We start from the raw sequence: 13,348 nt of genomic DNA, 5'->3' as shown, positions 1-13,348 counted from the left end.
GGGATGGATAAAAGGAGACAAAAGGTCAAAGCCATCGCATCTGTCCTTCCATTGCTTCCATCAGGCCTTTGATGACCACATGAGCGAGGACTATAGAGAAGGCATTGGGTCAGGATGTGTCTATATTTATATATGTTCATAATAATCATGAAGCTCACTACGTTGTGTGCTGATTGAACAAGATGTGTGGATCAAGTGCATCAAGCCCATTGTAATTGTGGAGTTACTGTTTGTGACTTGTCTGATGGCATGTAGTATGTCTCATTTCTGCAAGAAAGTTGCCCTTTCAAGAGGTTTGTCTTGACTTGTTGAAGGGAGAGAGATTGTCAAATCTATGTTGTTGTGGCGTAGTTCCTGATCCTGAGTTTGTAGCAGTAGGATGGCTTTTGACCAGTTCTTTTCTTACATGTCATGGCTTTGAGCTTCATGATTCCCCTGCTTTGGCTGCTCTTTCTCAGATTTGCTGTGTGTTGATGGTCACAGCCTTCAGTGTGACAGCATACATTAAAGATAATGCGGATAGGTAGAGGGAGTTAGTGAATTTACTTGAATGTAAGGATGATCTGTTCATACCCTATTAGTTCCTTACTGAGTTGTGTAGATGTTGAAGGGTTCTCTTCACAGCACGTGTGTGGGAGTCTCCAATACTTCTATGCAGATGTTGCTGTCAATATATAGGAGTTGTGCTTATGAAGCCATTTTGAACACATGGAAAGTCTCATACCTCATAAGCAGGGATGTGGAATTCTTATAGCCCGACTCCCAGGACATATTGTTTGGGGGCAAGGGCAACAAGATTTCATGAGTATTTTATCCTTGGGACAAGTAGGCCCAACCCCTTGCAGCACAAACCCTTTAACTGCCAGTTTTCCATCCCACATTATGGATCAGGGAAGGGCACTGTGTGCAGTTAAGGTAATATTTTTGGCCATATGTTAATGCTGTTCAAACTTGTATTCATAGTTTATTAATTGAAAGCCTTTATTATTAGGGTGAGCAGTCTAAGTAAATGTTGTAAGCTCTTACTGCTCTACTGACAGTGGTTCCAGTAGAAAAATGTGTACACACGTTTTCAGAGTTTGGCAAAATGAGGCTATGTATAATGCTCCCAGAATGTTCTCTGATTTGATACAAATATTTGCAGAAGCTTGAAAGCAAGATTGATGATTCCTTGCTTTCAAAATAAAATGTTAATAAAAAAATTAAACCAGGAAAATAATCCGTTCACTAAAGTACCGTAAAATTTCAGGTACCATTCCTTTGCATCATGTGTTGATTCATGCTAGTATTTCCCAAAAATATTCATAATGGAAAATTATTGTAACAAGTTTCAAAGAGATTATGGGAATCAAAAATAAACAAGGATTGGCAAAGCCAGTAGGTCTGAAATTGGTGGTCAGCTTTTTAGTTTTGTCAATGTGTGACTTATTTTGGCATGGTTTTTGTAAAACCTTGTTAGTGTGGGAGCTGCTGGGCCCTCACCATTATTACAAACATTGGCAAAAGCAAACATTGTTTTTGTTCTGCCACAGTAGTTACTGGCACTGAACAAAACTACTTTGTGTGCCTATATGCTCCTTGTGAAAGAACAGAATGCTGTCACTCACAGTGAAGCCAGCTGATACAGAGAGAGAGACAGAATTTTAATAAACTGAAATGGTCAAGGTAAAAGCCAGACCAAATTAGGGGCCCAATTATTAAAGAAAGTCTCAAAAGTACACCTATGGTATATGTTCTTGCATTAAGTGCAGCTATATGGCTTTCGTGAATTCCCAAGAATTTACTGAAGTAGGACAAGAAATAGTACTCCTAGAAAATATTAGTGAACTGTATTTTAGCATGAGCAAATGTGCATGTGTAGATTTGCTCATGCAAAAATCAGAGTGTTTACAAGTTCACTTTCCATCCAACCACTTTTTTCCCAACTCTGAAAGAAGGTTTACATCTGCAATTGTCAGGAGCAAATATTTCCAACATTTCTGAGTATGGGAAAAGATTACAGAAGAGTTGTTGAAAACCCTTAAAACATGCAAGTTAGTAGGTTTGCACAGACTCAAAAGGGCATTCTAACCCTGGAACTGTTGCTTACCACTACCTTCAGCCCCAGTATGTAGATCTGCGGATCGTGGCAACATAAGGGAATTGCAAGTATTCAAACACTACTATGGTATGAGCCCTGGCATAATCAGAGAGGCTATATCCGAGCTCTTATATTATGAGATTGCTGCCATAATTTGTCACTGCACTACATGGCACCACAGAGACAAGTGGTTTCTGTTACAAGACAAGTAGATTTATGAAACAACCTGCCCCATGGACAAGTAGATATTTTATTAAATTCCACACCCTGCTCATGAGGATAGGCACCCCTTCTATTTTTAATAGTGAAGACAAAAATGTTAATGTGATAAAAACAAAAGTGGAAGATTGGCTACTTAAAGTATTAGCCTCCATTAAGACATGGATCTCTCAACATCCTAAGCCCTCTGATCCCTAGTTTTGGCTGATTTAAATTGTCTTAAAAAGGAATGTAAAATATTTGAGTGATTATGGGGATGTAATTACTGCACAGAGACTAAGCTATGCTACGTTACAGCTCCATGGCACTATAAACAAAAGGTTAGACCTAACAGGTCCAATTATGTCTCCCAAAAGACTCCAGTTTCTACAAATTCTTCGAAAGTGATTTTTGTATTTGCTCTTTTTTTGTTTTACTCATTTGAGCTATAATACACAGGACTCAATAAATCATTAAAATGTTACCAGACCTGCAGGTTTAATGACTTGTATAATCTACTCAACCTAATTGTAATGTACTTAAATTGGTTTCAAATTGTGTGATCCTAGCTAAATATTGTATTTTCCAGTGCCACCTTTTTCTTCATTATCACATATGAGAGCATCTTCAAATATGTGAGTTCAGCATTTCTGCTGCATACAAAAACACTTTTGTTTGATTTATTAAACTAAACTTTTGCTCCATGCATAATAAGAATCTAGCCCATATAGAGTATACCTGACTTGCCTCCTAGTTCACTGATGCTTCGACATCAGGGCGGGAGGCATGTTCATGTTTAGAAACTAACTTTTAATAAATATATTACTAAAGCATGATGTGGTTGTGCACTGTCATTTACAAACAGCACGTTTCCCATTGAAATGACCACAGACCTTTCTACCAACATTCAGCTTTACTGATAAAAGTATGTAAACTATAAAAGTCTGTAACCAATAATCTGTGGAAATTGGGTTTCAGCAAAAATATTCATCGTTTGAACATCACCAGGTAGTGTTCTGAATTGTTTTATCCTGTTAAAATCTTTTTTCTTATCAAAGAGTAATACAAATTGTGCTTGTATAAGTACTGAAATTTATTTTGAAATGTTTGTACAGTTCATGTGCAAGCTATTTAAAAGCTGTGTATCAGGAAAAACCTGACATCCTACAGCCTTTCAGTTCACGCTCTTTGCACAGCATGATTGTCAGACAGTTCACTTTACAAAATCCTCTAACTTTGCATAATTGTAGTTTGCAAATTGTAAGAAGACATAAGCTGACATATGACTTCTGTCTCTGAATGCAGAGCAAATGTGAAAAGATTAAAAACAAGATTTAAAGGCATCTTTGCTGCTTATTTACTTTCTGAATGAACAGAACACCTGTTTGTCTGCTGGCCATAATGGGCAGTAGGCCCCAAAAATTGCTCGCCCTGATAAAATCTGGCTCGCCATAGTGAATAGTGAGGGGGAGAGTTAATTTCTTGAAGCCTGATCATAATATCTCTAGCTCTTTTGCATTGAGCTGAAAAATAGCTAATATTTCCTTGAGAAAATTGATACATTATGACTTTATTATAGCAAGCATTCAGTTACTTTGGCTGAGAATGATGGTAACACTCTAAATTATTCAAATTTTATGATTTAAACCAACTACTGGCTAACTTTCCTTCTCTGTCCTTTGACCGCTTGTCTGAGGTCACTCTCTGTTAAATCTGGGTCATCTCGGGAAGCCTGCCCTGTCTCTATTCCCCATCTAAACACTGAAAAGCATAACCCAGCTCTGACAATTGTGTGCAATGCTTATCTTTATACTGCTCTGGTACCTCCTAGTTGGAGGCATGACATGGTTCCGCCAATTCATAAAATAAAAAAATTAAAATATTTAGCTGACCCCATTATTCCAAGCAACTATTGTTCTATCACATTGCTTTCAATTTCCATCAAAATATTTGAACAACTCATTAACAATGCCTTTTCTTCTTTCCTTGAATTGAATTCCATCGTGGGCTCTACAGATCATCTTTTAGCTCAGAGTCTGTACTTCTAACAGTGGTTCATGAGCTGCCAGGGTTTCCAGAGCATGGTGACTGAGCAGCATTAACCCTTCTGGATTAGTCTGCAGCCTTTGACCTATTTTCCATGTAGTGCTTATAAATTGACTGCACTCGATTGGTATTGGAGGCTCAGCTTTGAACTGGCTAACCACCTCCTTTTTGAGCCTTGCGTTGCCTCAAAATGATTAGATCGGCAATTTAAAAAAAAATGATCACGACGTATGCTGATGACTTTAATGGCTGAATTAAATCAACCCAACTTTAAGTGTTGCCTCAGGAGTAGTCAAATGTTTACTCTGCATCTCTGGCAACACGGAAGTGTTGGTTTTAAGACACTCCATACTATTTGATCAGACGATTGGTGGCCTTTAGATCTTGATGCACCACCTTCTCTTAACACCACTGTTAGAAATCTTAGCTTTTACCATGGGTCAACAAGATTACTTTCACCTGTTTTCTTATGTTTAAACATTTTTGAAAGGCTTTAATAATTTCAAGACATGGCTACTTGGCTGCGAAACTTAAACTGATCCAAAATACTGCGGTGTGCTTGATTTTCAGCCTTGGCCATCGAGCACATGTTTTCCACAACAGACAACAATTGTGTTGGCTTCCAGCGGGAAAAAAATATTTTTAAAACATTATGTTTCACTCTAGGTGCAGGTAACAAATAAGTTCCTCCATCTCTTCACAGCAAATTTCAGAAATATGTCCCTCACCAACCCCTTCCTTTATCTTATTATCATACCCTGATGATCCATCAATTTAGAAAAGTGAGAAAAGGTTACCCTGCTTTTTGCTTCCTTTCAGATAAGCACTGGAATGCCCTTCCTCACTTTCTAAAGGAAACTCATAATCATCTTCAGTTTTGTAAAATCTTTAAAAACATTTAATTTTGAGTTAAATTGTATATTGATCTAGCTCGATTCTGGTTCAATTAGCTAATCACCAAAAGGATTCCCTTCAGTGTAAAATTGCGTTTTATAAAACTTAAACAAATAACATAACTGAAGCCTCTTACTGTTGCAGACATGCCCAGATAATGGACTGAGTAAAATGTGAGGAAAACTATTGCAGGGACCGGAACACAAATAGGATAGACCAGAACTACTATTGGAGGGCAGTGAACGAAATCTCACTAAATCAAGTGGATGCTATATTTGTTGATCTTGCTTGGAAAGTTTGTTTTTCCAGAATAAGCTTCCAAAGCAAGAGTTTGTTTCACAAAAACAAAGGGATTACCGATCCTGCCCCCAGGTAGTTTCTTTCCTGCCGCGGATAGCCTTCTGACACTGGAAATACTTATTGAGAGACGCCCTGCCCTAAAAAGGATCAGAGGATTGGCATTATGACTTAGCAACCCTTTGGCAGAAAGGTTGTCAGTTTAGAGGCTTCACCTTTGGAAACCAATGTGTCCCCCAACTCTGTACAGAGTGGGGGAGTCACAGGTTTGGTGGACTAGGAGCACTACTAATTTACCTAGGTCCGCCTGCTTTGCCGCTCTCTGAATGATCCCATTAGTCTAATAAAGATGTTTCAATTACATTTCAAGTTTTCTAGTTAGAAGTCATTCTCCTTTGGTTAAAACTTACCTTTTATGTCCACAGCCAATTGATCCACATACAGAACTGAAGGTCTGGTATGCTGCAGATTATTTGAAGTTCATGGAAATTTCCACTGTTGTCATTAAAGAAGAAGCAGATGTTTGTGTTTCACCACCTCCTTTCACAGTAAGTTATGTTTGGCTACCTTATCTTCCTACTTTATTCTATATTTCTTCTAGTGAAAAATTAACCAACCAGTCCTGGTCCGTATTATTTATAGGGTACATCGCATCTTTAACTGGGGATACCGGGCACAGAGCAAGATAGTGTAACCTATCACAGTATATGTCCTCTCAGAGTGCTGGTGTGAACTCAGGCTTGCACCGAGAACAGTGCATTGAAGAGATGGTCTACCTTTCACTGTGCAGCTAGCTGACACGGCATATGTATCTTAGGGAGACAGAGATCCCTTTTCAGGCGGGTGCAGTGACTGACAGTACAAGCCTGCAGAGGAATGCTTGGAGGGCCTCTAGGTCCTTCATTCCCCCTTTGAAGCTGCCCCTTTGGTTGCACAGACTGCATGCCACCTCTTTGAGATGCACAGTCAGTGCATGTCCTGATGGTTTCTTTGCGTCTCCGTGGACATCTGTAATATAGCAGAAATAAAGGCAATGGATTCCCTTATTTCCCTGAGGCATGCCCCAAGGCAATTGAGGGTGCACGCCCGTGGAATTGTGCCAGTGCACATGTAAATAAGCCCCAATGTGTAAACATTTTGTATTTCACAAACATGGGGAAGACTTTTACCTTGGTGCATCAAATTATATCACTGCACTGAAGGGCATCTATTAAAAGTGATAGTTCTCAAATGTACACTTAGAAACATTCATGCCGCTGTCCGTCCCTACCACCTGTCCACCCATCCACAACAATGTCATCAGTGAACCAAGAAGCAAGTTAGTTGTTGTGAACACCCTTCAAGTGGCCTAGGTTATTATTTTACATGGATCAACATTCTAATTTAATACATCTAATACAAGACGTTTTTACATTGCAAATCTTGATCCCCTAAGTTTCAAGGTCTTCACATATGTGATAGTGAAGAAAAAAGGAGGCAGAGTGAAATTAAACAATTGCCTAGGATCACACAATTTGGTTGAGTAGGGAAGCCGGGATTGATTCAGCCACTAGATGGGTATCCATTTTACTCACTCATTTTACATCAAAAGTTAATGTTTTGTCCTTAATTTTTGGCAGTTGAGGTCAGAGCGTAACATGGCTGTAACCCAATAGTCATTTTATTTTACCCATGGGACAGAAAACACCCAGTCTCGGTCTACTCACTAAAATATGATTTAGTGAGAAACTTATGAATCTTGAAACAAGGAGTCCTGTACTGTGGTGTTTGTACTCCAACTTCACCAAATTGTTTTATGATAGACAAACCAAATCCTTCCTACGCCTATGTCTCCTTAATAGTTATTATGTGATAGAGGTGGACGAACCAATGAAGACTCAAGCCAAAGGTGCCTTGCTCTGGCTCAGCTCGAGGTTCTCTTGGATCCTTGGGCCTAAAATGAGCTGAGCCTTTTGACTAACGTTAGTGAGCAAGCCTGCTGGGCAGGCGAAACGCGTCTAACTCTTTTCAGCTGACAATAAAGAATTTTACCAAATGACACGGGGTCGACATTCCGTTTTTGGAAAAGTGAGCATATTCACAGACCAGGCTTCGGAGGTCTACAAACACCGACGCGCCTTTCGCTTAGGATGTGGTGGGTCACTGAAGTACACGGGGATATATATATACCGCACAACAATCTTCAAAGAAGGACTCACGTTCAGAATGAAACCAGAGTTTATTCAGGAAGGTTACACGTTTCGACAGCCAAGCTGTCTTGATCACACAAAGTAATGCAGATTGCAGGAAAACTTACATAGGTGCTGATACAAAGAAAGGACTATTGATTGACAAGTGGTGGTAGAGACCACGGCGGCCATTACTGAATGTAACCTGAACAACGAGATTCATGTGTATAACTGCAATAGATCTCTTTTCGTTATGTTATAATACACCACATATAATTATTTCGATAATCAAGGTTCAAAACCCAATACCAAGTCATGTGATATGGTGCAAACATAAGAATAAAAATAAATATAAAAGCATAATTGTCTGAATGCAATGCCACCAATTCAAACGCGACAACTAGCGCGATGACTACAGTGCTGCCTAGACATAGTTGAATGTTTTATATATATATATATATATATATATATATATATAGTTCAAATGACGACGTGTGGTGAGGTCGCCTCACATCCCGAGTCAGGGCTGGTTCAGCGGTCGCCACTGCTCAATATTTCAACAACATTCCTTTTCCAGGCATGAAAAAAGAATTCCAGCCTCACCAACAAGCTCGTATTTTGCCACTAGATGTTTATTTCAGCAAAAGAAACAGGCACGTTTCGACCTGCTTCGGTCTTGGTCACATCAAGATCAAGGTATAGATATACACACATACATATTCATATCCATCCACATTTTCTTCGGCCTTGTTGCCCCTTGACTCCTTGCAGCATTGGTGCAAATTCAGGAGAGGCACCCTGTACACATAAACAGCACGGCTCTGGACTCAGTTGAGGCCGAGTAAATTTGAACTCATGGAGGTTGGTGAATAAGGGGGTTTATTACATCAAAGTTAAATCCATCTCAACAATTTATAAGAGCACCTTACGCGTTTCGGCATTATATATATATATATATAAATGTGTGTGAAAAGGACCACGGAGACGGTCGAAATGCGTTACCCCAAGCCACAATCAACTGTTTCAAGTGAGCCTGAACGTATTGGGACCTGTTTGTTTCGTCGTAAACAGGTCTATTGAAATATATATCTATATATATATTCACTGAAAAAACCATAGGTTTCAGGGGTGTTATAGTTAGCTGGACTTTTCACTTGTACAAAACCATTGAAATTCCCCCGTTATAGTTAGTTCAGCTAACTATAACTCGCGCGCCCGCAATGCACTGCTGATGACGTCACATATTACATCACTCATGACATGGTCAGTGACATCACTCATGACATCACTGATGACATCTCAAATGACATCACTGATGACATCACTGATGACATCATCCAGTGAATGTGTGTTATTCTGAAAATTAAATATGTTTTATATATGTATATCTCAAGGTCGATGGAAGAATAAATGGGTATATAAGTGTCTAAATGGATGATTTGTTTTTGAAAAATTGATTGTGTAACTGACTGATTAAGTGTATCATAGTGAATACATGGCTTAGTGAGTAATGTTTAAATATGTAAATATCTGTATCAGTCTCTCACTTTGTGTATAAGTGGCTGCATGGGTTGGTGAGTAGCTACATGGGTGTCTATATAGGTTATTAGTTGGTTTTTTGAGTATCAGTCTGAGTGTCTGCATGGTTCGGTGGGGGTATTACGTAGTGCATAGGTGCATGAATGAGTGACTCACTGTTTGTATGTGTTGAACACAGTATGTGTGCAGGACTGTATGGGTGGATGAGTGTGTGTATGGGTGTGTTAGTGAGTGAATGACTGTCTCAATAGTGTCTTTATGAGTAACTACATATGTTTTAAACTAGTATATGTGACTATTGGTGTATATATGTGAGTATATGTGAGAGTGAGAGATTGAAAGAGTTCCTGTATGAATAAGTATGTGTTTCTATAAGTGATTGTTTAAAAGACTAAGTATGTGTAAGTTGCCGTAGAAGTAAGTGTGGTGGTGTGTGTATAACTGTATATGCAAGTAAATGTATGTTTGATTCTTTATTAGCATGAGTGACTATGTGTGTGAGTAACTCTATGGATGAGTGGCATTGTGTAACAGGATGTATAGGTGTATGAGTACATATGATGAGTGAGTACATGTATGAGTGACTGTATTGGACTGTTGGTGAATGAGTGGATGTGTATGTGGATCTTAGAATTACTGAAGAGGTTGTTGTAACTGGTATTGGTATGTCCATTGTTTTGAAAATTTTAGTCTCTATTTTTGAATGTGTGTATCAAAGGTTATATTAGGGTGAGAGGAGGTCTGCCACTCTATCACAAGGATGATGTCATCAGTGATGTCATCAGTGATGTCATTTGAGATGTCATCAGTGATGTCATGAGTGATGTCACTGACCATGTCATGAGTGATGTAATATGTGACGTCATCAGCAGTGCATTGCGGGCGCGCGAGTTATAGTTAGCTGAACTAACTATAACGGGGGAATTTCAATGGTTTTGTACAAGTGAAAAGTCCAGCTAACTATAACACCCCTGAAACCTATGGTTTTTTCAGTGAATTTCTGAGGTTTTTTAAATGCAAATTCCTAACTATAACGTGCCTGAAACCTATGGTTTTTTCTGTTAATTTCAAAGGTTTTTTAAATGCTAATTTCTAACTATGCCTACAGAGATAGGACATGTGAAGAAAGAAGAAAAAATGCACAGAAAGAAACAAAAGAAGTGCAGAAAGAAGCAACAGAAGTCCTCAAATACGAAGATAAGTGCAGGAAGAAGGATAACGTGCAGAAAGAACAAAAAGAAGAGCAGAAAGAAGCCTTGTTGCAAAATCATCCTGTACCCTCAACTTTTTCAGACGGATACTGGTGGTAACTGAGTCTGACTAACCAGTCCTAGAGCCAGTGCTATGTTAAAAGACACTTAGAATACAGTGAAAACACCTACATACACTAGGGAACATTATGCGTTGGGGTCCCCCTGTGATTAGCCTTACCTCCTCTATAAGCCCCTAGTATATAATAGGGCATGGGGATTAAAACTACCTCTTAAAACAGGCCACAGGGCGTTTTTGCACACGTTAACTCAGGCCCTGTCCCCTCCTTTCACCATTGTGTAAACACGCCCTGTGTCCGTTTTTAGTTGGGAGATTAAGTTCATTTGAGTCCTGAGGGTCCCTAGGGTCCAACTAGCCCACTAGGTACCTCCAGTAAGTGCCACAGAGCTGCGTTGCAGAGAGGTGTAAAAAGTGGCACGGCCTGGACCACCTCTCTGCAATGCAGCTCAGTGGCGCTTACTGGAAGCACTTGGTGGGCTAGTTAGCCCCCAGGGGCCCTCAGTATTGAAGGGAAATTATATCCCCAATTTAAAACGTGCCATGGTGCGTGTTTGCACATGTCACCTCAGGCCCCGTCCCCTCCCTTCACCACTGTGTAAACGCGCCCTGTGGCTGTTCTAAGTTGAGAGATTAAGTCCCCTTGAATCCTAAGGGTCCCTAGGGTCACACTAGACCACTAGGTACCTCCAGTAAGCGCCACAGAGCTGCGTTGCAGAGAGGTGTAAAAAGGGGCTTGGCCTCAGAACACCTGTCTGCAGCGCAGCTCCCTGGTGCATACTGGAGATGCCTGTTGGGGGCGCGTTTGCAGAGTGCTGCATGGAGGGGGCATGGCCTCCGGCACGATGCCAGTCTTTTATTTATTTTATTTTTTTAAGAAGGGGGGCTGTGTGGTTCCCCTTCTTATTCTAATTTATTGGCCCTGATGACCCCATCCCCCAGGGCCTGTCTCCTAATTATATTTTTTTGACCCCAATCCCCAGGGCCGGCCACTGTTTTTTATTATTTTTAAAAAATATATATTTATAGACACACCTAGGACATGCTGGACAAACCGTACGTACCTATCACCATGACGATTTGCGTGATATTCATTAAAAGGCGACTATGCATGCAATTAATCCACGTGGAATGTATTTACACCACTAGTGAAGCTCTGACATGTCTGATGCTCTACCGTGCCTAATCCCGGTAGACACCCTTGTCGTTTATTTATACAAACATGGGTAGCTATTGACGGGCACATTTAATACACATACACACCAAGCCATTCAAAGGGGATTCGACAAAAATTCGACCAAAACTATGCAAGAAACCCCCCTCACAGTTAATAAAACACACATCCACTGCCGGATGTGTAATACTTTTTATTTTACTCTCTGGAAAGGGGACGAACATCACTTGCGAGTCACAGCGCGCTCCTGACAGAGCCCAATGCTGTGTTACACCCACCATTGCCTGCCGAGTGTCACACACCTCTGTATTGTATTCCACTAGCTAGTGCATATGCTATGACACTCTCTAGCCCATGTGCACTGTAACACCACCCCGTGAAAATGTCATGCCACACTTGTCTTCGCACGGGTTATATTGCCCCATCTAACGTGCCTTCCTCGATGCCTATGTTATAACGCACAGTGCTATGCCATACATATTACAATTTGGGATCCATATCTTTGTCACAGTGCATATGCAACGTTACACTCCCCAGCACATATTTTATATTACAACTTTAGAGACTAGTTAGGTTACACAACACTGCCCTGTGCATATTACACTCCAAGGCGCATATCGCATAGCACGCGCTAGTGCCTGTGCTATCTCGCGCTCTCCAATGAATCTGTCATTGCGCACAATGTATTGCATATTATATTTCACGCCTGGTTCATCTTATATCACACTTTTTGGTGCATAGTTTATACCATACACTATATCTAGTTTTCATTTTCAATCGTGCTCTCAGGACTATGTTCTGTATAACACTGTGTTCACCTACCCTTTTCACGGGCATTACATTTTGCGATAGGGGGTGGAGGGTCAGGGGGTGTTTTTGCCAAGTGAGCCCGGAGTCACAGTCACTAACGTCTTCTTCTTCCTGAATAAAAGTGAGATTATGCTGCATACTTGTTCATATTTTAAGTAGTTTGCACAGACAAAATGTTTTAAAAACAATAAAGTTTCTAATACCCGCCTTCTCTGAACAGTTAGCTTGCTGCCCCATCCCCCTCCTCCCTATCCTCTGTTGTGTGAATCCATGGACTAGCCTCCTCCCTCCTGCCATGCATGGTCTGATGTGCTGCCACTGCCCTCAATTTAGTATGATGTACCAGTCCACTCCTCCTGCCCTCCATTGCCCAATTCTATGCCCCATCATTGACCTCCTGCTTAAACTCTGTGCTTAGCTTGCTGCCCCTATTCTCCTTCCCCCTGCCCTCCGATGTCTTTGTGCATGCCCCTGCTCCATCCTTTTTGCCCACCATGTCCCATGGACCTGCCACTCCTATCTACTCTGAGTGTTCTGTTGAGCTGCCACTCCCCTCCCACCTGCCTAGCATTGTCAGATGACTGTAACCTGTCCCTGCCACCTCCACCCTGCCTGTCCACATGCCATGCCTCTATCCTCTTCCTCCTGTCCTACATGGTCCATTGTACTGCCACACCCTTCTGCCCTCCCTGGTCTGTTGTGCTGCAACTGATCCTCCTGCCTGCCCCGTGTGGTCTGTTGTGAGGCCCCTTCCCCTGAACTTTCTTGTCTGTGCACAGGTCCTGACCCTCCCTTCTATCCTCCATCGTCCTTTGTGCATGCCCCTGCACCCTCCTTCTTGCCCATCATAGCCATTGTGCTGCCACTAACCCT

The 13,348-nt window shown here is 40.9% G+C and overlaps 1 protein-coding gene across 2 annotated transcripts in view; it reads left to right on the top strand.

Moving 5' to 3' along the window:
- Window positions 1-13,348, top strand: part of LOC146820926 (zinc finger protein PLAGL1-like) — a 517,626-nt gene that overhangs the window by 413,451 nt on the left and 90,827 nt on the right. For both annotated transcript variants that reach the window (XM_085611799.1, XM_085611798.1), the window contains one exon: window positions 5,941-6,063. In XM_085611799.1, coding sequence (XP_085467925.1) covers window positions 5,941-6,063 — 123 coding nt within the window. The remainder of the gene's footprint in view (window positions 1-5,940; window positions 6,064-13,348) is intronic.

The sequence above is a fragment of the Triturus cristatus genome, chromosome 6 (genome assembly GCF_964204655.1).
Source record: "Triturus cristatus chromosome 6, aTriCri1.1, whole genome shotgun sequence".
NCBI lineage: Eukaryota > Metazoa > Chordata > Amphibia > Caudata > Salamandridae > Triturus > Triturus cristatus.
This window is presented reverse-complemented; position numbering and strand designations above follow the sequence as displayed.